This window comes from Rhododendron vialii, chromosome 4a (assembly GCF_030253575.1).
Source record: "Rhododendron vialii isolate Sample 1 chromosome 4a, ASM3025357v1".
In the NCBI taxonomy this organism is placed as follows: domain Eukaryota; kingdom Viridiplantae; phylum Streptophyta; class Magnoliopsida; order Ericales; family Ericaceae; genus Rhododendron; species Rhododendron vialii.
This window is the reverse complement of record NC_080560.1, coordinates 14,783,214-14,810,419: the sequence shown is the minus strand read 5'-3', so window position 1 is coordinate 14,810,419 and position 27,206 is coordinate 14,783,214. Positions and strand designations below refer to the sequence as shown.

The following is a 27,206-nucleotide window of genomic DNA, read 5'->3' as shown; positions in this document are numbered from 1 at the left end:
AATTAAACATACTCTTCAGTGTTCGCGAGACACAGTGGAAGTTTAATTTCGGCGTCAGCAAAAGAGCGGTAGGATGATGGCTATGTATTGGTGAAGGCAGTACTCCCGACCAATACACGGCGTGGTCCATCTCCACAGCTATTCAAGTATCCGAAAAAGGAGGAAGGGTTCGCACAAACACTACCTGAAAAAAAGAGAGAAAAACGAACTTGACAAAGATCTGTTTTTTCCCTCAAAAAATCCCTTCAAAAAGGATCCAAGAACAACACTAAGGGCGCAGCGCCTTTGTAAGCCACAACATCCAACCAAAATTGCTTATAAATAGCCCATCACAGCTATGGGAAATCACAACACACCTATGAATCCAAGTATCCCAGATGGGGAGCAATAGTTGCTATGACAATGCATGTCAACTAACTAAAAGTCACTTGTTTATCCAAAGACTAATCCCGAACACAGAGGATGCATTTTCCCAGGCATTAGAATCCTCGTCTTACCATTGAGAAGAACGAAACCCCACAGGAAATCCAGAGGGAGAAATCAATACTATCATTTGAATATAAGAGCATCGCGGCCAGGCCCTATGCCAATGTAATGGATTGGAACTCCAACAAGTTCTTCTATCCTTTCCACGTATCTCTGTGCGGCTTTTGGAAGATCTGAGTACTTTCGGATCGAAGAGATATCACTCTGCCACCCCGGCAAAACTTCGTATTCCACCTGAAACACACAAGATAGACACAATTTCAAAAGCTGAATAATGGAGCACACTAAGAGGCAAAGTGATATATTGCGTATCTGATCCTTACAAAACTCAGGTATTGAGTTTTTCAATTACTTTTTCTAGTTCTTCAAAAAGAAATTTTTTTCGTCTAATTTTGGTTCCAAGCATTTGGAGTAAAAATGTATCGCATCACTAGGAAAAAAAAACTAAGCACTATCCTAATCTATATCACACACACACAATTAGAGAGAGAGAGAGAGAGAGAGAGAGAGAGAGAGAGAGAGAGGGGTGGGTTAATGGATCCCAAATATTGCAGAAGTATAGGATGTCAAACATCTGGTGAAAGTTATCACATTCAGGACAATCTTCCTATTCATCACATTTAGAAACATGACTATTTTGTTGACAAGGTTTGCAGGTGAAGACAAGATTTAGTTTATCAGTTTACGCAATTTGGCACCTATGAGTTCCTTTCTCAATAGCTTTTCCATCCTTGAAGAACGACTTCCAGCTATGTTTGGACTATAGACTTGAGTGCAGATATATCAAATGAAATATACTGCTACAGAAACTTAATAAATGAATAATTTACTATTTCTACATTTTTTTTTTAAAAAACTTTTCCATTCATAAATCTGTCGCAAAAATCCGCGAACCAAATCATAGCCCAAATGCATGAGAAGCAAAAAAGAACAAAAGTGGGGTGCTCTTTCATTTAGCCATCCAGTGTAATGTTTCAAGTCAGCGGGTACAATAATGAAACACTTTAAACCTCCATCGAATATCATCAAACAATTGCTCCTGGAAACTTGTGAAGTAAATATACAACTCCAAATAACTACATTGAGAAAGAAAAAATTACTTGCCTTCAATTGCTCAAGAACACGAAGATCAGCAGGGAATGAATCAATTGGTGTACCATCAAGGCACTTATAGGCTACACCCAATTGAATTTCATCAAACTCCGATAAAACATCAAGTTTTGTGAGATTTAGAGAAGAGAAGCCATTAATCTGAGAGCAGTACTTTAGAGCAACTACATCAAGCCAGCCACAGCGACGTGGACGCCCAGTAGTCGTACCAAACTCCTGCCCAGCAAACCTAAGAAGATCACCTCCTTTACCCAAGTTTTCTGTAGGGAAAGGACCCGAACCAACTCTTGTAGTGTATGCTTTAACCTGCACCAGAAACAGCAAGTAGGCACCATAAAAGGCCATGATAAACTACTTTCTGTGGCAAACACCGAGTTTTTATTTTTTTCTGATAAGTACAGCGTCCAACTATTTTGTACGTGATTAATATATTTTATCGCATTTACAGAGAAGTTGGAATCAAATTGCAGTAGTTGAAAACACTTGGGGGAAAAACACAAGTTCCTCTAGGTTGTATAGGGATCATGGACTTGTGGAGGGGTTTATTGAAGGAGGAAACAAGAAAAGAAAAGATGAACAGAAATTAGAGGGAGGAAGCTACACTAATGCCCTTGGTTTCCTCATCTTTTTGTTCTGATAACATATATGAATAACTAAGGCATTCCTTGGTTTCCCGAACATCTTCTGTCTCCGTTGCCCAGATGAATCCCTCCACAAGTCGATGACACATTTTTTCAAGCCATGACAAATGCTAACTGCATGTATTTTCTACTCATTTTGAAAAGAAGAAAACAGAGAAATTAAAGAACGACTAACTCACCACTCCAATTAGATCACCAACAACTCTAGGGGCAATGCCAAGACCAGTGCAGATTCCACCTGCTGAAGGGCTAGAGGAAGTTACAAAGGGGTACGTTCCAAAGTCAATGTCCAACATGGTTGCCTGACCACCTTCCACTAATATCTTTTTCTTTTGAGAAATTGATTCATTCATCACATGCACAGTATCGGCAATAAAGGGCTCCAACCTCTCAGCAAATCTCTTGTATTTTTCAATTTCTTCTCTGAGCATCAATGGGCTAACCTTGAAATCTTTGAATCTTGAAGCTGCATCTGACAACAAGACATCAAGCTTCTGACGGAAAGTGTCCATATGCCTAAGGTCACATACCCTAATGCCATTTCGGATCACTTTGCTAGAATAACACGGTCCAATGCCTCTCTTGGTGGTGCCAATAAAGGAATTTGCTAGCTCTGCCTCCCTAAACCCATCTACGACTTGGTGAAAATCAAATAACAAGTGAGCCCGATCAGATACCAGTATTCTTCCTTTGCAGGAGATCCCATTAGACTCAAGGCCATCAATTTCATCAAACAACCCTGGTAAATGCACCACGACCCCATTACCAATCACACACAGAGTTTCCTCATTGAGAATACCAGAAGGAACAAGATGAAGGGCAAACTTCTTGCCCTCTGCATTGTAAATAGTGTGCCCAGCATTAGCTCCACCCTGGCAAAAAGTTGCATTTAAAGCTTCATAATAAAATGATTGAAGTCGCAGACACCTGGCTGATTAGGAAACTCAAAATATTATTAGTGTCTTAGGCCAGCTAATGCAAAGCAAGTTCTTTTCTATTTTTTGAACATCTAATGCAAACCAAGTTCAGGTGAACATTACATTAACTCAAACAGGACAAAATCTTCCATTTTATTTCCTCTCCTCTTAAATCTCATAAAAGTAGATCCTTCACCTGCCACAATCAAAATAAACTTGAAGTCTTGAACCATTGCAGAATATATTCACTTTCAACTGTATTCAACATCTGATAATGACAAGAGAGTAGGAAAAATTTACAGCCAGGGGTTCATTAGAGAAACAGTTGCAAAATCGGGGATCTAAATTGTCTTTTGTTGACAAAAAAATCAGCTTTTACAGGTATGATTTCCACAAAAAGTTATCCAGAGATGTATCATACGAGCAAATGGTCGAGACATACCAGAACAAATGTTGATCTATTAGACTATTACCCTCACAATAAATTGACTTTGGCTCACATTACCAACCAAAATGAACAGAGTCATCATGCTTATGCAAATTTCTTGATGCCTTTTGGATCAACATATTGTGCTTTTTGGAAAGAAGTTCCAAACTAGTCAACCTTTATCACCACACTTACTATTCTACAAGATTTCATCTGAGAAGACCAGTAATTTCATAATACGATCAAAAGATCCATATCTGCATATTATCATCGATAGATCACTAGCCCTCAGTAGCGCTCCATGGATTCCCCTCTGCGAGTCCTCTACCTTTTATCCTTAGAGATAAAAATTGGATAAATCATTCATTACGTTTTATAAAACAATACCTGTCCATCTTCGAAATAATTACTAAGAGTGATGGTAATTTCCAGTTGAAATAATACATACTACGAAAGAAACTGCAGCTATAACCATGCAGTTTGTGATTGGGACTCTTGCTCATGTTACAACAGGATTAGTATACACTACCCCTCAAAGTATATGTTTTTCCTCTTTGAATAATACTATATTGTGTGGTGCAAGCCTAACTTATGAGGATGAAGCTTATTTACTTGTTTATCAATTTCACTTATTCGATTGGATCCTACGAAGCCTGTTCATGTACAACATGATTATCATAGAAAAGATTCTCTTCAAGTGAACTAGCGTATCCTTTGTATTAACTGCCAATTCAGCCACTAACACCACAAGAATATCAACACCACCAAAATAGCTTGCCTTTGTTATTCGAGACCTAATTTCAAAGCAGGCCCTAAGACTATACATCAAATTGGCCTTAGCTAACATCCAACAAAGTGGATATAAAAGGATATGTAATCAACAGTAGAGTTGAGATGAGCGACCGATATTAAGACGGACGTAGCCAATGCATCCAGTTTGGACAAAAGCTTCAAATTTTATTTGCTTAGCTTTCATTTTTTATTCTTTTTGATCACTTGGACCAATCTTCACTGAATTGACCACATTGTGAGATATTTATTCCCGCACCCAGTGTTATATACCTTCTATGTATAATAGCGTACATACACACACTGACACACAAATAGTCAAGTACAAAAACATACATAACCCCTTATTTCAATTAAAATTGGCAAAGCCAAACAAATCCTACATACAGATGTATCTATCTATACCATAATACTAAGCACGTATATCAAACACGGCACTTCTCCTTTTTGAAAAAAAATTAGAAAATCTCACAAAAATCCTCCTCAGCCTCTAGTATTCTATTTCCCTCTATTGGTTTTACACTTAAACCAGAAAAAGACTTTTAGTCTTACCCTCAAATTTTCCCTCACATTCAAACTTTCTCTTTCACTACAAGTTTCACATGTTAGACCGTGCATCAATGAGATGAGAGATAAACATAATCAAACTAATTGATTCTTTTCGTGCTACTGTTTGATATGACCGTTGCTGTTGTTTGTCCCTGAAGGCCCCATTCACTTGCATGGAAAGGATGGGAAAATCAACTTTCTCGTGACTTTTTGTGTGTTCAGTTATCAAGAAAGTTGTTGGACCCACATCAACTTTCTCAGTCGAAAACACTTTCCTGCAAAATAGATCCTGCCAAAAAGGAAGGAATTCTAGTTTTCCTGCAAGATCCCTAGACTTGTCAAGAGAACACATGCATGAAAATAAATTTCAATTTCCTTCACTTCACTCCACTTTTCTTGAGAATCTATTTCCCACGCAACATTTCTACAACTGAACAGAGCCTAAGGATTAGCCATGGCAAAGTGCCAGTGACAAACGACACCAAAGGCCATATCAAATTGTAATATGCATCACAATCATACTAACCAAAAAAAGAATATTGACTAAATAGCAGCGGAACTTTGAATAAGAACATAAATATATAAATTTAACCCGTAATCCTGTACATGTACCTGACAGCGAGCGACGATATCGAAGTGCTTGGCCAAGATATCGACTAATTTCCCTTTGCCTTCGTCGCCCCACTGACTACCCAGCACGCCCGAAACCTGACTCAGCGACCCGATTCGACTCAGCGCCTCGCTTGCCGGCTCGGCGGCCACGGCCGGCGACGAAGCAGCAGAAGAAGCGACGGAATTCAAAGCGGACGCCGGGAACTTGCGATTGTGAAGGGGAAGGGAGTGGGGCCCAGCACAAGTGGTGCCACTGTTTCCGCAGGTTGTTCTTAGGGTTCCGCCGTAGAAGCTCCTCTGTGGTGCTGCGAGTGGGCTTGATTCGAGCCTCAGCGATGAGATGTTCATGGCGGCGGATGCTTGTGCTCGGACCAAAACTAGAGAGAGGAGGGCTAGGAAGCTGCTTGTCCTCAGTCCATAGTTGGTTAGGTTTTTAATCGGGCTCCTCGCAAGTAGACGTCGAAGAGTATTGAATCTTAGAATCAGTGGCCTAATTTTTATTTTTATTTTTCCATATTTTATACTAAGCAGGAGTTAGCGGAATAGTTAGATTAATACCAGAGGACTCCAGTAACTTTCAACTGTCCCAAGGAGCTCGAACCTCTGCCTTCTGATGGAGGAGAGGGTAGGTTGCCAACTGCACTAGGCAGTGGAACTTTGAGCGCGTAAATTCAGACATTTTTTTAATTGGGTTTTGGGCAAGTAGGCGGTGAAATTGAGTTCCAAAATAAATTTCAAGCTGGTCTCACTTTTGTGGGTTTGTCCTGTTCCAACCTTTTCGACTTGTTCATTTGAAAGACTCAAAATTCATGCACGCGATCCTTAATAATTTCTCTCTCTTATTACACTTTAAAATTTCCTTTAAAACCCAAACGAACAGAGTTTTTTTGTCTTACCATTCCTTTATATGCCCTTTGCGTGTGGAGAATTTATTAAGCTGTGGTTGATGTTTTTTTTTTTTTTTTTGAACAGATGTGGTTGATGTTGATACATGCTAACGTGATTTAAATTTAATACCTTTTATTATATATATATATATATATATATTTATAGTTTTAGAATCTACTCGATGAGATCTACCAAACAAGACGCATATTGAATATGAAATTATGTGTAGAACAAATAATTTTTGAGAATATGAATTGTGTATTTTTTTTTTTTAGGTGTGAATTGTTTATTTATTTATTTGAATGGCAAAAAAAATTCATTAATTTTGAAATTGTTACTAGACTAATAGGAACAAGAAAACAACATCATGCTAAAATAGCAATCTTCTGCCCAATCCGAGACCCAAACCTAAAATTGGCAAGTAACCAATTAGGTGTGAATTGTTTATTATATACAGAAGAGTGTGAATTGTATATAACAGGGTGGGTGTAAATTATTTGTTATATATGAGGTGTGAATTATTGTGTATTTTTTAGATGTGAATTGTCTTTTATAGAGTGTGGATTGTGTGTTATAGAAGATGTGAGATGTGTATACAAAGAGGAGTTTAAGGAGTGTGAATTATCTATTATAGGAGGTGTAAATTGTAGTTTGTGGATGTAAATTGTACAACAGGGGGTGTGAATTGTCTTTTATAGAATGTGGATTGTGTGTTATAGAAGATGTGAGTTGTGTGTACAAAGAAGAGTTTAAGGAGTGTGAATTATCTATTATAGGAGGTGCAAAATTGTAGTTTGTGGATGTAAATTGTACAACAGGGGGTGTGAATTGTTATACAAGTGTGTGAATTGTGTACAACAAAAGTTAAGGGGGTATAAATTGTCTATTATAGGGTGTGAGTTGTGTATAACAAGGGATGTTAACTAACCACAAAGCTTAAAATTTTCCACGTTCAGGTCTTACCCTTAAACCAATCCATTGATTCATCTACCAAAATTGGTTTTGACATATTGGTTCTATGGAGATGATTGAATAGTCTTATCCCCCCACATTTCAACTGGCAAAGATAAGAAGAAGGTGTCTAATCTGATTAGTCTGGTTTTGTTACAAAAGTAATTTCGTTTGGCAACCAATTCAATTTTACTTACAGGACTAACGTATCTAAATATGAAGAACAGAAAAAACGAAACAGGAGAGAACATTAGAACTACGAAAACCTTCTATAAACGTCGAAAGCAAAAGAAAGGAAAGAAAGAAACAGGAGAGTACATTTCAACTAGGGAAATCTTCCCACTTAGTCCTATACTACGATCTCTTAATGAAGTATGAAAAGCGATCCCTTTCTCACCAAATCTCACCATTTTTGGTGAGATTCACATCCTTTCACTTCAAACCCGTAATTAGCGTTTATCACATGTCAGGATCCTATAACTTGCGTGGGGCCCCTCAGAAGTGTCCCTCAATGCAACATGCCAACCCATGGCCTTCCCAATTTCTTGAAGTTCATCCATTACACCAACAGAATCACGGATGTATACGTGTCCACCTGGTCTTAGAATCCGGTCCATTTCAAGCATGATGCTAGAGACATTGCATCTGAAATAGAAAATCGAGAAATTATGGGCTAAATACTAAATGGTTCGGAGATGTTACATTTGTGAAGTGGTGAATAAAAAAAAAACTAAAGCTAATGCATGATACTAATAGGGAGTAGACTGTACCTTTTTCGCTCAATAGAGAAGAGGCCAGCCGCATGCAATAGATCATAGGTTCTTGGGTATGTGTCAAATGGCTCACACCTAGGAAATACTTCTTATATTTAGTGAACTAAATAACACACAATCACAATATTATGGCTTAGTCAATCAACAACATTAGAATTAAGGATTCACAGCCAAATCAACAATGGAGGACAACCAAAACATGCCTATCTGTTTTTCCTTTAGCTTTTCATTTATTATAGTTGTTGTGTGTGCACGTGTGGTGGCGGAGTTTGTACCAGTCATGCAGAACTCCTAGAAGCCCCCGATCATAGATAACAGGTAATGTGTTTGGGCCACTAACAGGAACAACATTTAGAACCCAGCAATCAAGTTGATGTTCTATCAATGCTGCTGCAAATCTGCAAAAACAAATAAGTTGAGCACAAAAAATAAGATGACTTTACAGGAAAATCTAGGAATAGCACAATGTGACTGGACATTAATGTTGTATAGACAAATAGTTTGGTATACTCAAGAAGCAAGAACAAATCTCAGATAAAAATCCATTACCCTCCAAAACCGGCTCTCATGTCCAGCACATTTCTAAGTTTGTAGCTTTTCCAATGTAACACACGAACGTAACTTGCGATTATTTCACTCCAGTATTTTGATTCGGCACTGAAGAGCTCTCTTCTTGATATGTACGCATCCATTTGTACGCTCTGGAGTCTGTCAGGAGGATTATGAAGTCGTGCAGGCCATGTGGTAACATTTGATCCGGCCCCATCATCAGGTAGTCGAGTGATACATGCCTTCAGATCAACATACCTAAAAGCAAGAAAATAAATTAGGATCTTAGTCCATGGTTTGCAACAGACAGCAGATACATCATGTAGCACCTTCTTTCAAAATTTTCACAAGCTTTTTCTATTCTCAAAATATACTGGTCCATCAGAGTATAGGAATGTACCAACAAATACCAAGTCCCATTTCTAACATACACACCTACTCATAGAGGTTTCATCGACCAATTCCTCTTTATATGTCAAAAGTATAGCCTTAGCCTGCTTCACTTTCAGCTTTGTACTTCTTCCATACATGTTTCTTTAGTATACTGGTTCCTAATCCACCAAACAAATACATATCGAAACAGCTACAGCTATCAAATGGAAAAGGGTCACAATTGGTATCCGATAGATGGGAAAGTGTATCGCACATGGCAAGTTACTTGATCATCATTAAAGGGGATTGACCCCACCACCATAGGATATAAGCTTTTGCCCCGTGACATTGCCTTGGCGCTCTTTTGGCTAAGAGGCCTTCCAATGTCCCCGCCTGGGGACTAAACCTTGCCTCTCCTTGATTCCTGATTCATCTCTCATCACTCCGCTCAAGAATGACATGCCTTTAATATGTAGCATGCCTTGGGTTTTGCGCGTAAATGACAGAATGTCCCAACAACCCATGACCTGCATGCAGCATCATGAAGCATGGATTGGCGGCTAGAATTGATATATTGTTCAAGCTGCTTGGAACTTGGGTCCACTTTGACCATTTTAGACAAAAGAGAGACCTCGGCAATAAGACAAAGTTAACCAGTACATAGCATACCACGATAAGGTATACCTACCCACTACAACTCAATGACATAAACCCCAAGATCTAGCCGTGATGCTGTTGGCCAAAGGGTATGCCTACCTGTCTCCAAGCATGGGACACCATGGAAATGCTTGTTAGCCGGACCCATGGCCTACCCCTTCGTTTCACTGCCAAACAAGAATCAGAGAACCATCGCCGTCGCATGTTAGGAGATTTCTCCCTCACAACCGCTCTCTCAAAGGGTTACGAAACTCTAATGGTGTTGCATCACGCTGTACCTACATTGGTTCGCAGAGGGCTGCTGGTCTGCCTACATAAAAAACAACTGTCTACAAGTCATGAAATATGAACTATGGTTTCATAAGTTTCTCTTGGAAAACTGTGTATGAGCCCAGTGCCAACACCCACACTTGGGTTCAGAAGCAACCCTTCTTTTTCCTTACCTATGTATTCCTCTCAAACCTGGACAGGAACAGTTGGGCTTGAAGCATCAATTCCATAAACTATGAGGCAAGATAATATTAAGCCCATGATCGAGGCCAAGAGCTTAAGTTGTCTCAGTTTTAACTGCTTCTACAGATACACAAGACTGATCAATTTCTGATAGCAATGACAAGACAAGAAACTATAGTAGATCTAAACCTACACGTCAATTTAGAATGTGGACTAGTTGAATCACAAGCAGAAAAGTGGACTACTTGAATCACAAGCAGAAAAACAGAAATAGGATGGTAGATAATACCAAACATTGTCTGGGTCATCCTCTGAATCACACAGCGGAGGTTGGGTTCCTGCCTCGCGACTTAAATAGCAACTGTTGTTAGAGGGCTTCTGCCAAATTGCAATATAACCCTCCTTCTTTACAAGATTCCAACAAAGGCGACTGGTAAGATTAACCATTTCTGAAAACAAAGGAAGATAAATTGGCAAGTCACATCAAAGGCACATGTGGCATAACCAGTTGCAAATTGTTCAGTCGCCAATTTGGGGAGTTATAGTCAAATCTAAATTCAAGGAGTTTATGATGTTATCAGTCAAAATAATAGCATAAGGCACTTTGCAAGCAATTGGAAACGAATACAGTAATTGAATGGAAACTGAGGTACAATTGTGCATAGAAGGATACTAGAAAAGGGGTGCCCCTATTCCAAATTTAGAGTCAAACTCATAAAACTTTATTAAAAGCTCAAATATTCAGCATACAAATTGTGCAGGGTAATACCTTCCCATTGCTCTTCTAAGAGGGGTTCATGCTTATAAACAGGTTGTGCCGCCCAAGCAAAGTATCCTCCTGCCCTTAGTACCCTGTTGACCTCAAGCAGCAAGATTCCATCTTCATGACAATGAAAGAATGACAAAAGCCATGATAAGAATATGTCCCCTATTTGATCATCAACAGTACTTCATACAGTTTTTGCCAGAGTTCTTTACACAATAAAAGTTTAATTCGAATAACTAAACCACTGGTTGCTTCAATGGATTACCCAGACAAAAACGACATGCCACTTTGTAAATAAGGACGGCACGGAACAACTAGACTATGACTAAATTAACACAGAAATGATGATTGCACATTGTCCATGCACGTTTGCAGGTTGACGATCAAAGTATTTAATCGTCTTTGATACAACTTCAGATGGAAGCGTAATATAAGAAATTAGGCTACAACAAGAATTACATATACACAGTGATTTCCAAACTAAAATTCTTAATATATCGAGACAAAGCTAGGAAAAACTTCCATTACAGACCAAATTTGTGAACCTCCCACATTGGTTAATGATAACCTCCAAAACTAATGTATGAGCCTGAGCGGCCTCTCCAATCATTGCCAATAGGCCCAATACGCTTTTCATTATGATCCCTACGTTATGAATCCTTTATTTACCTCTCTACATGCGGGTTAGGGGTCGCATGTGCAGGGGAGTGTTGGAGCTTGCCCCACATTAGTTAATAATAGCCTTCGAAACTAATATATGAGCCAAGGCAGCATCTCCATTCAAGGCCAATTTGTTTTGAGTTTGATGCTTTAACATGGCCCGACGTAGGATGTTCTTTTTTTGGATGGCTCTCACAAGCTCATGAATCAGGGCATTGCAGACAAAATAATCGAACAAATGGAAACATTCACATGATATAATTCGTAACACAAAAACCTATTTGAAAATTATAATAATTTTCCATCAAGAATTTGGTGTGATGCAAATCCTAAGGTGATAACTGTCCACTTTGTGAAAAATTGACGGAACATAGAGCATTAGGACTTGTATCTGACATTCACTTAGCAATTTGTACAACGAGGCCGTAGTTGAGCATCAGGACTGACTAAAAACACCCAATCTATGAGCTTCCATCAATGAGTTAGTACAAGTCGGCTCCAGTATCTGTATACAAGTCAGTCCATTACCAATGTCGCTGGTACAACACATTAATGAGGAACTGACTTGGCAAGACAATCTTATTAAACCACTGGGAAATTCTGCAAGTAGGCTGTAACAGGTCAGTTTTTCCAAGATGTACTCTGGTGCTCGATTAGAAACTAAAATTCTTTTCTACAGTCCTATCAAACAAAGATAACGAGTAATTATGGGAGGGAAAAACATACCATCACGAGTCCAGTTAATTCTACATCTAGAACAATGTATCAAGTCAAAGGCCTGACTCGGATACAATAACCGCCGCGTTGCTAAAGCTGCCACCATTGCAGGTACTCCACGCTCAAGTGCGAATTGAACCTGATTCTCATGCACATCTTTCGGCGCTACAGACATTGTGAGCACATTCCGTGATAATAGATACGCACCAAAACTCGCAACACCGCAACCAACATCCATGGCAACTCGAGTATGCTGACCAAAAGCTATATCAGGGACCATCTACGCATCCAAATACGAAAATCACAATCAGAAAGACAAGAACCTCGAACGTTAACCAAACTACTAATTTCACTACCAAGTGGTATTGTAATAACTTAAGAACCTTCGAAATCTGATCCAAATACTGATCTGCCCCATGTATGAACTGTGTACCACCTCCAGGAAACTTGAATTTGTCTTTATCAATGGAAATCCAATTTTGACCCCCCTTATCTTCAACTAGACGTGCATGGGGAACATTGCTAAACCATACCTGCATTGAAGTGCATTTGCAATAACTTGCTTATAATCCATCCACTGCATGGTTTACCTCTACAGTGGTATCATCTCAATACTATCCATCACAATGAGAAAACAAGATTCTGAACTAAATTTTCAGCCAGTAATTTGGATTCCACCATAAAATTGCATATGTACTTCTCAAAATACTGTATTTTATGGAATTATTCCCTACGATAAACTGGAAAAGAGTATCAAATACAGCTAGGCAAGTGTTTGGTTGATTGGAATGAACAGAAATGGTCATTCCTCCGTAATTCTCATCGGATTTTTTCCCCAATTGTTGAAAAAACATACTTTACCCTATCCACGTCCCAACCAATCACAGTGGGTATCAAATCCCTCTCTATATGGTTACCACACAACAATTAATGCTGCTACACAACCACTAGGCCAACTGCCACACAATGTATACATATAACAAATGGAATCATCAATCACCAATCTAGGTGAATCCTCATACCTTCGAGGCCAAGAAATGACCATTTCGTCACATTCCGAATCTCTCTTCCAAAACCAAACACTACCTTAGGCCAGCAGATTAACACAACAAATACTACCTCATCACGACTTCTCGGCCAGGGGATCGGGGTTCTATAACCCTTAGGAGCCGGAACCAAGCAGTCCAACCCCTTCCCTTTCTCCGGACAATGCCGCTCGAACCTCTCCCCTCTCTCCGTTGACTCCAACCCCCGTATCGCCTCCACATTGTCCAAACATGGTATATACTCCCTCATGCTCTCGTTACACCGCCCAAACTTCTTAACCACCGCCCTACTCTCCTCCACCGCCTCTGTCGTGTTTTCACTCCCCCAATCCTCCGCAATGCCCGGGTCAAAGTCCCCAATTTCGAAATTGTCCGTCATCGTCCCATTCTCGTCCACGATCCCAAACCTCTGCACTTCCGGCGGCGGAGGCGGGGGAAGCGGTTCGGGATCCGACGGCGGTGGAATTGAAGCTAGGGTTTGGGTTTGGGTAGTGGTGTTGGCGATGAGGGAGGAGATGTCAAAGGATTTGTTGTGGTTTGGGGAGAGAGAGACGGTGGGGGTGGTTTGGGAGGAGGTGAGAGGGTTTTGGCGTGAGTTGAAGAAGATGAGCTGCTGGTAGCCATCGGACCAGTGCTTGCCGAAGTAGAAGAAAGCGAGGGATATGAAGAGGAAAGCCGAGATCTTTATGAACGTGGAGGATTTGAAGAAGTCTCCGTTGGTGAAGAAGGCTTTCATTCTTTGATACTGCCTCAAATCTAATCTCCCTTTGTATATACAAAACTATGTATGTAGGCCTCGTTTGATTCGTCTTCCTCTCTCAAACGCCTTGAAAAGAAGTTATCAAAGATCATTGACAATTGAAAAGGAAAATCGTCCACCTGGATTTTATGATAAACCATAAGTTAATGACCGCAGCAAGGTAAAATAAAACGTGACAAATAGATTCAGAAATATGCATACCTAGACCACAGTTTGTTTTGTCAAACGGCGACCACGATACATTCATCGATCGCAGAAAAGGATGGGGAGGAGATGAAGTGGATCCGGAGAAGAAGTGATAAAACAAACATAACAAAATTAAGCCTTTGGCCAACGATAGCAATGTCAAAGCAAAAAAAGAATTTATAGAGGTTTGCTCCATAAGCATGTCCAAACAATATTATTGGTACTCATGAAATGAAACTAATAACCTCCAAACCTTTTTTGGTACCAAGTACCTAAATAAGAAGTATGTGTGTCTCGTATTCCTCTCTCAAACACCTTGAAAAGAAGTTAGCAAAGATCATTGACTCCCGTTTTGGGATGAGGGCATGGTGGTTCAGTGTGGCGTCAATATTTTTAAATGGTTATTCATAGAACCACAAAACATTTAATGTTCAAATCAGTTTCAAGTATCTCAAGTGGTTTGTAGAAAAAGTACCTCATGAAATAATATGCATCTTTTCCCCACCACCAATCTCCATGATTTAAGCTCCCTGCATTCTCATAAAAAACTGCACCCAGATATATAAAGAAGATTAAGAACAAACCAAACCAAAACAGAACTCAACATTCAAGAATGATGGGAATCCATAGAACTTGATTATAAATAACTGCACTCAGATTATATGTTCTTGATTCAACATCCCCGTCACTTGAAAATAGTATACAGAACTAAAGAAGGTGAAGATTTGCTTCGGCCAAATAAACAACCAATGCATAATCGAAAAGCTCGCTGAAGCTATACTCAAGATTGGACCCATCCAGTGTTTAAAGGGCAAAAGTCGCACCGAGGCGCCAAGGTCCCCTGGAGCTTAAGCGCAAGCAATTTGTTATTTTTATTTTGCTCGGCAGCGGGGCGCAATTGTGTTCAACTACTTTCATTTTGGTTTGTAGTGTGTGACTGTTCCATTGTTGTTTGGGGATAAAGAAAATTTGTCCAAAAAAAAAAACATACATTATTGTCTAGCTCTTGGGTCCAGTCGGATTAAAACAGATTCAGCATCATTCCTCTTCTTTTTTTCATTTGCTAAGCCAAGTACAATGGGAAAGAGCAAGGCAAGAACACAAAACGAAAAAAATTGGACAGAGCTAGACAATAAAAGAACCACACACACACACACACACACACAAATTGATTTGACCGAGAAGCAAAAACAGAGCTGGACAGAGCAACCGGGAAAGAACAGGGCAACCGGCAACAACAAAAGAGCCACACGCACAACAAAAAAAAAATGCAGACGAGGACAGGGCTGGAAACAGGCCGAAACAGAAGAAGGAGGAGGAGGAGGAGGAGGAGAAGAAGCAGCTTAACTGGAAACAGAAGAGGAGGAGTGCAGATCTCCCAGTTGTTGTCGATCGAGAAGGAGAAGAAGCTTGGGGGCTGTCGCTTGACTCGCTTTTGCCCTCTTCCGTTCTTAAAAATTTTGAAGCAATTATTTGTAATTTTCAAATTTAAAAATAATAAATTTACTGAAATAATTTTTTGTACGATATAAATCTTGTTTGATAGATTTCAATGAGATATTTTGAACGGTGCAAAAAAAAATTTGTAAATACATTATTTTGAAACTTGAAAATTATAAATAAATACTTACGGAATATTTTTTAGCGGAACAAGACAGATTTCTCAAAAAATAAGTACTTATTTGATCTGTGCTCTAGGGTTCAAATTGATTTATAACTCAACTTTTTATACTTTTTCAACTTAAATTGTTACTATTTCTTAAAATATTTGAATAAAAGTAATTTTTTTACCTTTTTAAATTGTTACTATTTCTTAAAATATTTGAATAAAAGTAATTTTTTTACCTTTTTAATTTGTCTCGTCAAGACGAATCAATAATTCACAAAAGTTTAGAACAAAACTAATAACGTGGAAAATTTTGAATAAGGAGAGAATGTGCACTTTTTAAAAAAATAATAAAAAATGTTAGTAGAACGGGATCTAAAAAAGGGCAACTAAAGAACAATGAAAATCTACTAAAAAAGCCTAAAAGGTCAAGTCAAGAACCAAAAGAAACATAAAAGAGACAAAGGTTTAAGAAGTCCAAAAACGGGACGATTAGGGTGCACACTAGCATATGTTATGCACCCATAATATTTACTACGCATAACATTTATTACCATTTAGAGGAATAACATTTACCAGTTAGAGATATCATTTGTTCAAAATAGACGTAACATATATAATTATGCGAGATGTCCCACAAAACGAGCCTAAATCGGCGAAATAAGTCAAAGCGCGTTCAACACGAAGCCAGGTTGAGCCTGGACTGTAAAGAACATAAGCCCAAATTTCTCTTCATCGGGCTAAGCCCAGGCTCAGATGGCATACAATCATCCAAAACAAGGTTCAAAACAAAATATTTCGATTTCTCCTTCCAGTAGGCAAATATGATATTCGTCATCCGGATCATATTCCAAATATTCCATTCACAGGAAAGCCAACGCAAGTACATCCAACACATTCGCAGTGGTCCGTCGATACATTGATTTTCAATTTAACGTTCGCACGTAAATAACTTCGATACGAAAATTTTGTCATCTATTTGAAGATACGACGGAGAAATCAAAAAGGAAATTGCTGTCTGATTTTTCTCTTTTTCCAGTCTATATAAAACACACAAGTTCATCATGCCACGTCTATATGAATTTTTCGAAACTAAGATATCAACACTTTCCTATACTTCTCTTTGGCAAAAACTGGGTAGCTACCCCTTCAGAAACATGGCTTCCATATGGACGCTACCCTGTATTATAGGAACTGTACAATGGTTGCTACAGCTTACCAAATTCCGTACCTAAATTTCAATCGTAGGTCTTCTATCCACTCAAGAGCACCGCGGAAACAAACAATTGGAAACATTCCGGAATGCACATGTAATCTGCATTTTCCTGTCAAGGGGGCAAAGGCGTCTGCTTCTTCCTATCAAACCGCTCCCAAGTCATTGTAAAGCTAGTATTTATGGTATTATGGTACAACTCTTCAATCAGTTCTTCATCATGCATTCTTGTGGTAACCCAAACTCCTTGTTAGTACGAGCAAGTTGTCGCCTCCAAGGGTCACTGTGTAACTTGTAGTGTAAAACCTTTTCAAAAATAAATTGACAGTTCAAATTCCGTCAGTTAAGATTTAAGCACAAACAAATTCCACAGAGACAGGCCAAACATACCCTCCAGGAGAGAAGGAGTCGATTAAAGTATCTAAGACAAGGGCGTATGTGTTATTTTTGGAAATGACGTGCTATGATTTTCATCTATGGAGAGTGCCAAAATGAAGAAAAGAGGATGGTTAAAAATATGCGTGCTCCATCAAATTTGATACTCCTATCTTTGTAGAAGATAAGTCATAAGAAGATAAGTTCATCGTATGTTTTGAAACAATACACCCTGCATTGATATACACAAGTTAGGCCAAAGTAACATTGTGAATAACTTTTTCTTTCTTTAATAGTACAATGTCAATGTCATGAATTGAAGTTTTCATATTTGCATCCAACAAAAAGTACTCGGATATTCAACCAAAAAAGGAGGCAAGAAATTAGAGTGACGGGTGAAACATATTTGCATCCAACAAATGGTACTTGGATATGCAACAAAAAAAGGAGGCAAGAAATTAGAGTGACGGGTGAAACTCTCTTTTTATAAAAGGATGACCATGTATATCAACGTCTACCAAACAAATTCTGTAAATCGGGTGCCTAGCCAAACCAACTTCTAAGCATATCATGTGACGTCCAGCAAATCAAATAGCCGGAATCACATCACACAAACATTTTGCTTTTTCTTATGAATTCGCCACAAGTTATCCCTATTAGTAAACGAACTAGAGAATCTTGTTTTCTTCCAACTTCTTTATGGACATTTCTAATTGACCTTCCAAGTACAACCAGACCTAATAGGGCTTGAAAGGCTAAACTCAGGGTGCTCTTTCATCTGAAGTCATAAACCCTAAGATTACGAAAGAAAAAGCACTCCATTAATCTAATATCATAGGAATTACTGTCACTCCATTAAATAAAAAAATTCATGATATTCCTTCTTTTCACTGTCTCCTCAACCAAATGTATAAAAAAACTCTTAGTGTAAATAACGTGCAATTCTGGGTATGAAAAGAATTTTGTGTACCTGTATCACAGTGGCAATAACATCATCTTCACCTAGCTGCAAGAACTCCACAGCCCAATCGTCCACCTGTCCAAATGCAGCTTTCTGACGCTCAGCCTCAAGCAAAAACGAATCACGATATAAGAACCTCTGCCAAATCTTCTGTACATTTGCCAGCCTGAATTCTATTTCTGTTTCATTGAATCCCTTCACGAAGCAAAACTCAAGTTTCAAAAAAATTCTGCCATCTTTGAACAAGAAGTCAATTCATTTCTGTTACTTCAGTAAACCAATAAGTTACCCTGAGAATTTTTATCAACTCTGGAATTTCATCTTCGCCTATCCGCACAGCAAAACTTTCATAGTTGAGGACATTCTCATATGGAAGGTAGATCCCATCCTAAATATGGAAACCAATTGAAAAAAAGTTAAGGTTGGTCTAGAGATCCAGATTGTCACAGACTGCCAACAGGGAGATTTGAAAACATAAATAACTTGACAGTGCTTGAGTTCTTTCTTTTGCGTTTTGAAAAGTGGAGGAAATAAGGAACAATATCCTCCATTCGAAATTGGCAGAAGGCTCCAAATGGTCTTTCAAACCAAAATTATGACACAAATATCAATTTTGACAAGCTCAAAGTTGACACAGAAACAAAGCGGAGGATCATACAACCTGAATGACAACAGGAATGCAGCCTTGTAACATACTGTCTTCCATACGACCACTCCAACCATCTCCAGGCATAACCCCACAAAAGACAGAATTGCCCAAAGCCTCGTGATAATTATCAGAACGTAGCGGGGTCACAATCACATCTTCAGCATGCTGTTTCCCAAGTTTCCCTTCCTTGTTAGGAGTTGATCCAAACTCTTCTGCCACTTTCTGTCTGATACCCATACTATACCTGAATAATGCATACATTCATTATACACGTCAAAGCACAGACGGAAAGAATATTTTGCACAACTTGGTCCCAAGAATAAAAATAGTATGTGTGGTTTTCAACCAGTTCTCCATTTTATGGCTCCTAGGAACCCTTTGGCTTACTTACGTGTCTTCTGGTCTTCCGTGTTCATAAGCTGATCCTAGATTTCCATTGAAGTAAAACAACGTGTTCCGTTTCTCACGGGACCTGCAGAAGTAACACTCATGTAAACATTTATTCTGACATATGCTTTGGGAATAGTACAGTTGGCTAAAACTTTAGCACTCCCCCATTCCCATATTGTTAGTCACTTTTGTGAATTTCCACTTTTGAAGGCGACATGTTAATTGCATTCAAATGCAAGTTAAGAAACAGTAATTTCTAACATTTTTCCTTTATTCTCAATTTTGAAGATATTTATAGCCATCTGAAGGATAGTTTTGGAAAATTAAAGTCAGGACAGTACCCAATTAACCCATCCCATATGGTGAGACACCAACTAGTGGGTGTAGTAAGCGGGCATGCTTCTTCTTTTTTTCTTCCAACTACACAAGTAGAACTAACATTTGGGCATCCAAAAGAGAAATGGAACAACAATGCGGGATGGAGGGAGCGAGCATTTTAAGTATCCAACTCAAAACTAAATGGCAACCAGTGGAGAGGCCCCCCAGCCCCATATACTAGATCTTCAGAGGTGGTAACTAACATAAATAACATCTTTCATCAGGTACACACCTAGCCCAAAGTTTTGAGCTCAGGGCATCTACATCAGGTCTTTTCCATGCAGGAAGGACAAGATCTTTATCCGGGTCAAAGCAGGGATGGTTGCCTCTTCTGTCAGAAGAGATTTGGTCCCAGTTGTCAGCCCAATATGCGGTTGTCGAGTGGTTATGCTTTGAGTTTGTATTTCCCCAGTGGACCAACATCATGCTATTCCATATCTCCTTGGGAGCATAGCATGCACCTTCATCCCAAGAAAAGGACTGTCTTGAGATATAAAAGCAAAAATATTAGCATACCCACAAAGTGCCATCATATGTACCAAAAGAAAAACCGTCAGCAATAGTTCCTACACTGACAATAAAAAAAAATTTAGCCAAAATACTCATACCCAAATGTGGTCTCTTCCTGATGAGCGGTTCCAGAAGGGATATTGCTCCACAATGTGATCATGTGCCTTCTTATAAAACTCGAGAGTTAGAGAGCTCCTTAGCCCCATGTGTTTCTGGAATTTAACGAGTTATATTTTGCAGTTACCAGATGAAGCCAAATAGGGGGAGACAGAATGATGCACACGGCAACTAATAACAGCATGGTAGTGTCCGTGCATGAATTCACGAGGGAAAAACTGCAGGCTTACGAATGCATTATTTCTAAAAGTCACTTGTATTTGACTCAAGTTCAAATCAAGAAAGATTCTCATGGATGAATCGTGCCACAATATCAGATAAAATAAGGAATCGACTGTAGTCGTCACCACACTCTATAATAATAAGTGATAACAAGATGAGGGGAACCCATCTGAGATAACTAATGAACCAGAAAGGTGAGAAACAATTGAATGTAGAGTAGTTCAAATGACTAGAGGGAAGCCAAAGACAGGTAGGAAAAGATGCTGGGACCCAAACAAGATAGACTAGATTAAACAAACTCAGTGGTGAAAAAGGACTCGTGAAGCCAATGAGGCAAGATGAGTTTCAACGAGCAGTGTTAATAAAAAGGTTCTAGAGGGCAGACAAAGGTTTTAGGGAAAAACAGGAGCTGCTATGGCAAGACTAAAAATTTCATGTTTTAGTGAGAAGAGATACATGCACTTCTTCAAGACAACGAGCCGGACACAAAACTACACCCCTCTCAAAAGGAGTGGGTCCCAATTCAGATCTGTCTTAAAAGTGTGCACCTAGCAGTGCTGGTTTTGGCACCATGATATTGATTGGTTTCAAGAATGTAGCAAGATTCATACATATATAAATCAGATAAGGAACGTAAATCAGCCAATTGGTCACAAGCATTATACAAAAGGGCATAAGAAGTACCTCCATGCTCAAGTGGGGTGCATCATCAGCACGGGTTATAATGCATGAATCAAGAACGGGAACAAAGAAAAAGTCAGCTTCTTCGCCATTCAATGTTCGATGATGACTAGCTAGGATACTCTCATAAAATGCCATCTGCAAATAAATAGCACCATAAGACCACAAAACATTAGCTATTCCACTATTTCAACAGAGGTTGAAAAAAACTTAAGTTGATGTGGTTCTTGGTTCAAGTAATACCTGTGACCCATACAACTGATCGGTCCACAATGTAGCGTTCTTCTCGTCATATATTCTGTTTACACACTCAAACTTGAAATGCCGCCCCTTCAATAGTCAATAAATTAATGAAAAACCATAAGGAACTCAACCTTCCCATGCATCATGAACCACTAGTTGTATTCATACTGACCTCAAGCAGAAGACTACCGAACTCTGGAGGCAAGTCATAAACATACACAAGGGGCCTTTTCTTTTCAACCATGGCAGTGAGACCGACAAGACTCCCAACATATTTTGTAGTATTAGGAATGTTAATCTGAGCTGGTCGAAGCCATTGAGGCCACTCTCTTATGGACGGCAAAACAGATGGAATACTGCAATCTATTCCGTACCATCCATTTTCACACTTAGGAAAGTACGTCAAGAAAAAGCTAAGTGGTCAGAAAAAGTCAAGGACTCAAGAATGGTGTATGAAAATGCATATTCCCAAATAAAATTTATGAAACTGATTCAGTACACAGATTCACAATAGAATAACTTGATGTAATGGACACGATCTCACAATTTAATACACAAAACCAGCTAATAATTGAGCTTATTGTAGGTTGAAGAATTTTAGGAAAAGAGGTTCCGACTTCTTACAGGTCTTGGTAAATTAGTCGTTATTGTAAAGATAGCCATGGATAAGCCCTAAAAATTGTGATTCAGACTCTCTTTGTTACTAAAACTTTTGTACAGCTGTTACCAAAGTGTAGTACCTCGTTCTTCTTTTTGGACAAGTAACAACGTCTGGTAGCTTAGTTTGATGGTAACCACTCGGAAGCTTGGTTCAATGGAGAACACTTGGGTTTGGTTCAGAAATGCTACTTGTGCAACTACTGGCAGAGGTTGTGTCTCGGAGCAATTCAGCCGTCAAATGAGGAAAAGCTCAAACATACACACGAAGTGTATGGAGTAACTAGAAAGTCTATATGTAAAATAAACAAATTACTTGTCTTGAGAACAATCGACAATTCCCTTCTTGTAGTATCCATGCTCCATGGCCTAGAGGTCTCTTTGATATTCGTAGCAAAGAAAGATCTCTTTGTTTGGGGAAAAAAATAATAGGCTTTTGTTGTGTACATGCATGTATGAACCTCTTATGGCAACTTTCAGAGTTTACATTCACTTTGGAAATACCAATGAACAAGTTACGTAAGTAATGTTTTGTCTAGAAAGATTTTTGTGGATAAGTTTAGATCCTGTGCATGCTAATCGAATGAAGTCCATCATTACTACCTGACAAAATCCACCGCGACAATGTCCATGGCCAGAGCATTGGTTAATACATGTGCAAAGCACAGGCACCTCACAAAATCGCCCCCACAAACCATCATATTTGCAATCACATTCCTTTTTGAATTGAATCTTGGAAGCATATGCATCAGCTGGATCTACGTTACACCACCCAGGTTTGCTACCATTTGTTGTCATAACATTATCCAGGTCATTTTTTGTCCAGTCAGTCAATTTGGGACCCTCGGGTACAGAAGGTAAGCTGAGAACAGATATGATGTCGTCAACTTGTTAACAGTAGGATCATACTTTACACAGATGAGTCTATTAGGATGAAAGTGTGCTTACTTTATTTTAAACCCGCATGCCTCAGCAACAGGTCGGTTTGGGTATTTAGTGCCTTCCCCACAGAAACACATTGCTCTTGTTGTGTCACAATAAGCCGGGCATATCGAGACGACCCAATGCCCATATGGTAGGTCCTCTGATCCTGGAAAATTGCACTCCAGGTGCAATCTTTCAGAGCACCCTTCCCCTGCTCCATTAAAGATATCCGATAAGCTAATTATACAACTCAACAGAAAAGTAGCATTAGAGAAAATTCTGGTTACTTCGCATAATAAACCACATCATATTATTTGTGAGAAAAGCAAAGACAGAGAGTACACTATTCCAAGATTAACAATGATGACCATACAAACAGCTATGTTGGCCATGACAAAGAGGTTACTCTAGGACTTCTGAAGGAAATGAGGCGAAAAGAAATGTAGAAGCTGAACGATTGAGCAAAAAATGGGTTCCTTAATTATACAGCACCATGCATGCAAAGTTGCTTTCTAACTGGATGAACGAAACTAAAGAACGAAAAGGTTTCAGGCCTGATACTGCCCAATTGGCTCTTCTTATTGTAACAGACAAAGCTCATAACCTTGGGCAATGGAATAAAAGTGGTACTTAATACACTTAACCTAAAAGTTTCCACTGATTAATATTTGTAAAACTACCATCAGCTATGAATTGAAACTAACCGCCACCTTAAAAGCAACTTCAAAGAAGTTTAGAAATTCTAGAGTACTGCCAAATAAAGCAAGTTATGTTGAGGAAGCTCTCTTAAATTCGTTACTCTTCAAAAGGTGACCATTTAGTTTGTTCTTAGAGATGACTGCGGTTCATTCTCGAAACACATCTAATGGATAGTGTTCAGAGTCTTATAGTATTACATATGTGGACCAAATATCCATAAGCAAAATTCCATGCTTCTACTTGAGTAAAAAAAAATCAAAACAATGTAATGGGAAGAAGTTAAGATAAATAACACCAACCGCTGAATCCGTGAAAGCATCGACATAGACCCAGTTCAAGATTGCAAATGCCTTGACCACTACAGTCATTTTTGCAGCTCTTGCCCCCTATATTCTGCCAAGAGATCAACTCACTATTAGTAACAAGGGTTTCCGTTTCACAAGTCGATCCAACTCCAACTCGAACCTAAATTTTAGAAGATACTCAAAATTTACTGAGGCAGATGAGCTTATGGGTGTGAAGAATCAAACTACATCCGTCAACATTAGGAATTAAAAGAGAATAAAATGAAAACACGATGAGTTTTCACAGATCCCATATTCAATAGTAATATTTTAACGCCCTCACAATAGAAAGTAAAAAGAAAGTCAATCTTAAATAATCACAACATCCACTTCCACTACCTCAACAACTTTGACTGCTGTTGTAATTGGATTACAACCAGATAACCACCGGCCAATATCAGCTTTCCAGGGAGCACTATGGTAAACCACTGCCTTATGCAAGTCAGCCGGAAATTGTACATCGAAGTTAAGAACGGGCTGTGAACTTTGCAGAACATTGCCTTTGCTTCCGTTTATTGATTCATCTAGTGGGATGCAGGCATTTTGAGCATGCTTAGCGCGCAAGTAATCAAATGAAGGAACCACAGGAAACAAGAATAGATGAACTACTGAAACTAATGCCAAAATGGAAGCAACAGATGCAACCAGAGACCATGAGCACTTCCGTTTCTGAAATGAAAACATAATTCCCGAATGCTCCTCCTTAGAAAACACCATATAGATCTTGAACCCCCTTAATAAACTCAATACAGACCTTGAAATTCAGACGAACCAATCTCTTTCTCTTCACCCCTCAAGATAAGTGCTGTAAATTCAAAAATCTCATACAACCTTCCAGACACACACCTAGCAATGAAAAAATAACAATAAAAATAAATAAACAAACAGAATACAGGCATATAATTTTATCAGAAAACCTAAATACATGAGTACTCACCCACCCACAGACATGCGCGCGTACAAAACATACATAAACATGAAACCATAGCCCATCAAAATTAACCATAAAACTAGTTGAGCCTAAGAACTTCTCAAGGATGTCCGAATGATTAATCCTCCTGCATTTCCTCTCGTCACTTCCAGTGGGCAACAACGAAAAAAATAATTCACAGTAATACTCACTTTTCTTAAAGCGTGTCATCATTTACCATATGAAAAAATAAAGCACTTCCATGCATTATGTTTTCTTATTTTTTTGCACCAATTTATATAACTAATCGAGATCTCTATAAATTGCTTCATAAAATGTCAAAAAATTATCACGGATGTACTTTATTTTTTGATTCAAAAAATGGCACGACTTTCAGAAAAGATCAAACGAAATGGGACGGAGGTAGTAGCATATATGTTATGATAATGATGATGATATTTGTTGTTGATAAAGAAATCTTTGGCTACTGTAACCCATAAAAAAGCCTATTTTTTGGATGTACTTTGTTTTTTGATTCAAAAAATGGCACGACTTTCATAAAAGATCAAACGAAATGGGATAGAGGTAGTAGCATACATGTTACGATAATGATGATGATGTTTTTTTTTAATAAAGAAATCTTTGGCTACGGTAACCGACAAAAAGCCGTAAATTGTTCTCCAAAAAGGTGATCAAGGAAAAAAAAGAAAGAAAGAATAACTCGTTGGAGGTAGAAGAACCAATTATCATAGCTGATCCAAACAACTAATATCCAATTGAGAGCATTCAAAGTTTCAACATTTTTCACATTCACTAAAAGAGACAAATGAGATGAACCAGTCTACCCACACAGACAAAAGTGCATAGATTGTGCACAGATTTTTTTATGTGGCCCACTACGGGTTCCACACAAATGATTCGAGCCGTTCATTAAATGTAAAACACTTTTTCAAGGGTCCCTATGAAAAATCAGCTCAATCCGATACTTATAAGTTCTCGACCCATTCATCTAACTTTTCATTAAGATTTCAAAAAAATGAAAAGTTAAATAATTGGATCTAACACCTATAAGTATCATATTAAGATGATTTTTCACGGAGACCCTTGAAAATTTGTTTTACATTCAATGAACGGCTTGGATCATTTGTGTAGGACCCGTGGTGGGCCTCACAAAAAAATCTGTGCATATAATGTCTACGTGGACAGATTTTCTGAAATGAGATAGAGAATTCTTGGTGGCAAACGCCACCACTAATCCCATATTTGTCTCATGTGCATCACCACCCAACAAACAGATATGCTCAATTCCTCAATCTTATTTTGCATTCATGTGAACAGAAACAGAAACAGAATTATCTCATAACATCAATAAATTGCAGTAAGTCAACAAACAGGTAGTAAAATCCAATTCAGAGCAAGTAATTAGCCGCAATTAGATTGAAGACTGACCTTCTTAACCGATCTGAGATTGTAGGGTTTGTAATTGAAGCACCTAAAACATGGAATAGAAGCAAATGGAAGTCAACCCAAAACTTACATCGCATAGTAACATATAAATACACAACTATGCCGGCCGAGAGAGAGAGATTACCAAGTGGGAGCTTGTTACCGGCTTCCAGCCCAACACAGAAATAAATAATTGAGTTCAAATGTGAAACTGAGAACTAGATACACGTATATATATACAATTGACAGGAGAGAGAGAGAGAGAGAGAGGGGTCAATATAAAAGCCGCCAAGGATCTCGCTGTAAGAGTTTGAACACTGATAGTGGGAAGTACTTCGAGAGTTTGAGCCGGATTCTGCTGGGAAAATGACGAAAGGTACCCCTAATCTTCCCACTGAATTCTGCTGCATACAACGACAAAGCACACCTTCTCAACTGCTAACCGCCGTTTTTTGTTGGGGGTAATTTTGCCATTTCAACACTTCAATCCATATAACTCCTGGTTCTGACGACGGTCAGTTGTTTTTGTTTAATTCTGTACAATTTTTTGGGATAACCGGATGTGGAGGCCA

At 38.7% G+C, this 27,206-nt stretch overlaps 3 protein-coding genes across 13 annotated transcripts; all 3 read right to left on the bottom strand.

Moving 5' to 3' along the window:
• Positions 1 to 209: 209 nt before the first annotated feature.
• LOC131322206 (adenylosuccinate synthetase, chloroplastic) lies at positions 210 to 6,140 on the bottom strand. The gene is made up of 4 exons (XM_058353446.1): positions 5,532 to 6,140; positions 2,417 to 3,109; positions 1,591 to 1,902; positions 210 to 720 (listed from the first exon to the last, which is right to left on the bottom strand). The coding sequence occupies exons 1-4, from the start codon at positions 5,877 to 5,879 to the stop codon at positions 550 to 552; spliced, it is 1,524 nt and encodes a 507-aa protein (XP_058209429.1). The 5' UTR covers positions 5,880 to 6,140; the 3' UTR covers positions 210 to 549.
• A 1,346-nt stretch (positions 6,141 to 7,486) lies between these two features.
• LOC131322596 (probable methyltransferase PMT11) lies at positions 7,487 to 15,779 on the bottom strand. Of its 8 annotated transcripts, none has more exons than XM_058353968.1 (11): positions 15,658 to 15,779; positions 14,785 to 14,857; positions 13,437 to 14,242; positions 12,701 to 12,850; positions 12,327 to 12,597; positions 10,944 to 11,054; positions 10,464 to 10,623; positions 8,693 to 8,950; positions 8,419 to 8,541; positions 8,141 to 8,218; positions 7,487 to 8,015 (listed from the first exon to the last, which is right to left on the bottom strand). In XM_058353968.1, exons 3-11 carry the CDS (start codon positions 14,097 to 14,099, stop codon positions 7,820 to 7,822), a joined length of 2,010 nt encoding a protein of 669 aa, XP_058209951.1. In that variant the 5' UTR covers positions 14,100 to 14,242; positions 14,785 to 14,857; positions 15,658 to 15,779; the 3' UTR covers positions 7,487 to 7,819. The 8 variants fall into 8 exon arrangements, with proteins under 8 accessions (XP_058209951.1, XP_058209946.1, XP_058209945.1 ...); XM_058353963.1 differs by having other exon boundaries at positions 13,437 to 14,189; positions 15,658 to 15,751; XM_058353962.1 differs by having other exon boundaries at positions 14,785 to 14,839; positions 15,658 to 15,737.
• A 962-nt stretch (positions 15,780 to 16,741) lies between these two features.
• LOC131322685 (uncharacterized) lies at positions 16,742 to 26,962 on the bottom strand. Of its 4 annotated transcripts, none has more exons than XM_058354098.1 (16): positions 26,780 to 26,962; positions 26,638 to 26,680; positions 24,618 to 25,124; positions 24,234 to 24,327; positions 23,260 to 23,446; positions 22,915 to 23,173; positions 21,827 to 22,042; positions 21,655 to 21,741; positions 21,415 to 21,549; positions 20,490 to 20,603; positions 20,114 to 20,361; positions 19,505 to 19,585; positions 19,126 to 19,357; positions 18,754 to 18,852; positions 18,474 to 18,659; positions 16,742 to 17,434 (listed from the first exon to the last, which is right to left on the bottom strand). In XM_058354098.1, exons 3-16 carry the CDS (start codon positions 24,993 to 24,995, stop codon positions 17,336 to 17,338), a joined length of 2,415 nt encoding a protein of 804 aa, XP_058210081.1. In that variant the 5' UTR covers positions 24,996 to 25,124; positions 26,638 to 26,680; positions 26,780 to 26,962; the 3' UTR covers positions 16,742 to 17,335. The 4 variants fall into 4 exon arrangements, with proteins under 4 accessions (XP_058210081.1, XP_058210084.1, XP_058210083.1 ...); XM_058354101.1 differs by having other exon boundaries at positions 24,618 to 25,083; XM_058354100.1 differs by lacking the exon at positions 26,780 to 26,962 and having other exon boundaries at positions 24,618 to 25,083; positions 26,638 to 26,773.
• Positions 26,963 to 27,206: the final 244 nt, after the last annotated feature.

Coding starts and splice junctions, on each gene's coding strand:
- LOC131322596 (XM_058353968.1), bottom strand. CDS start 14,099: ATGAAAGCCTTCTTCACCAACGGAGACTTCTTCAAATCCTCCACGTTC. Junction 12,851..13,436: donor GGCCGAGAAGTCGTGATGAG/GTAGTATTTGTT, acceptor ACTTCAATGCAG/GTATGGTTTAGCAATGTTCC. Junction 8,016..8,140: donor TTCTCTATTGAGCGAAAAAG/GTACAGTCTACT, acceptor TTTCTATTTCAG/ATGCAATGTCTCTAGCATCA.
- LOC131322206 (XM_058353446.1), bottom strand. CDS start 5,879: ATGAACATCTCATCGCTGAGGCTCGAATCAAGCCCACTCGCAGCACCA. Junction 3,110..5,531: donor ATATCGTCGCTCGCTGTCAG/GTACATGTACAG, acceptor ACTTTTTGCCAG/GGTGGAGCTAATGCTGGGCA. Junction 1,903..2,416: donor TTGGTGATCTAATTGGAGTG/GTGAGTTAGTCG, acceptor TTTCTGGTGCAG/GTTAAAGCATACACTACAAG.
- LOC131322685 (XM_058354098.1), bottom strand. CDS start 24,995: ATGGTGTTTTCTAAGGAGGAGCATTCGGGAATTATGTTTTCATTTCAG. Junction 23,174..23,259: donor GCATGCGGGTTTAAAATAAA/GTAAGCACACTT, acceptor ATCTGTTCTCAG/CTTACCTTCTGTACCCGAGG. Junction 19,358..19,504: donor CACGGAAGACCAGAAGACAC/GTAAGTAAGCCA, acceptor TGCATTATTCAG/GTATAGTATGGGTATCAGAC.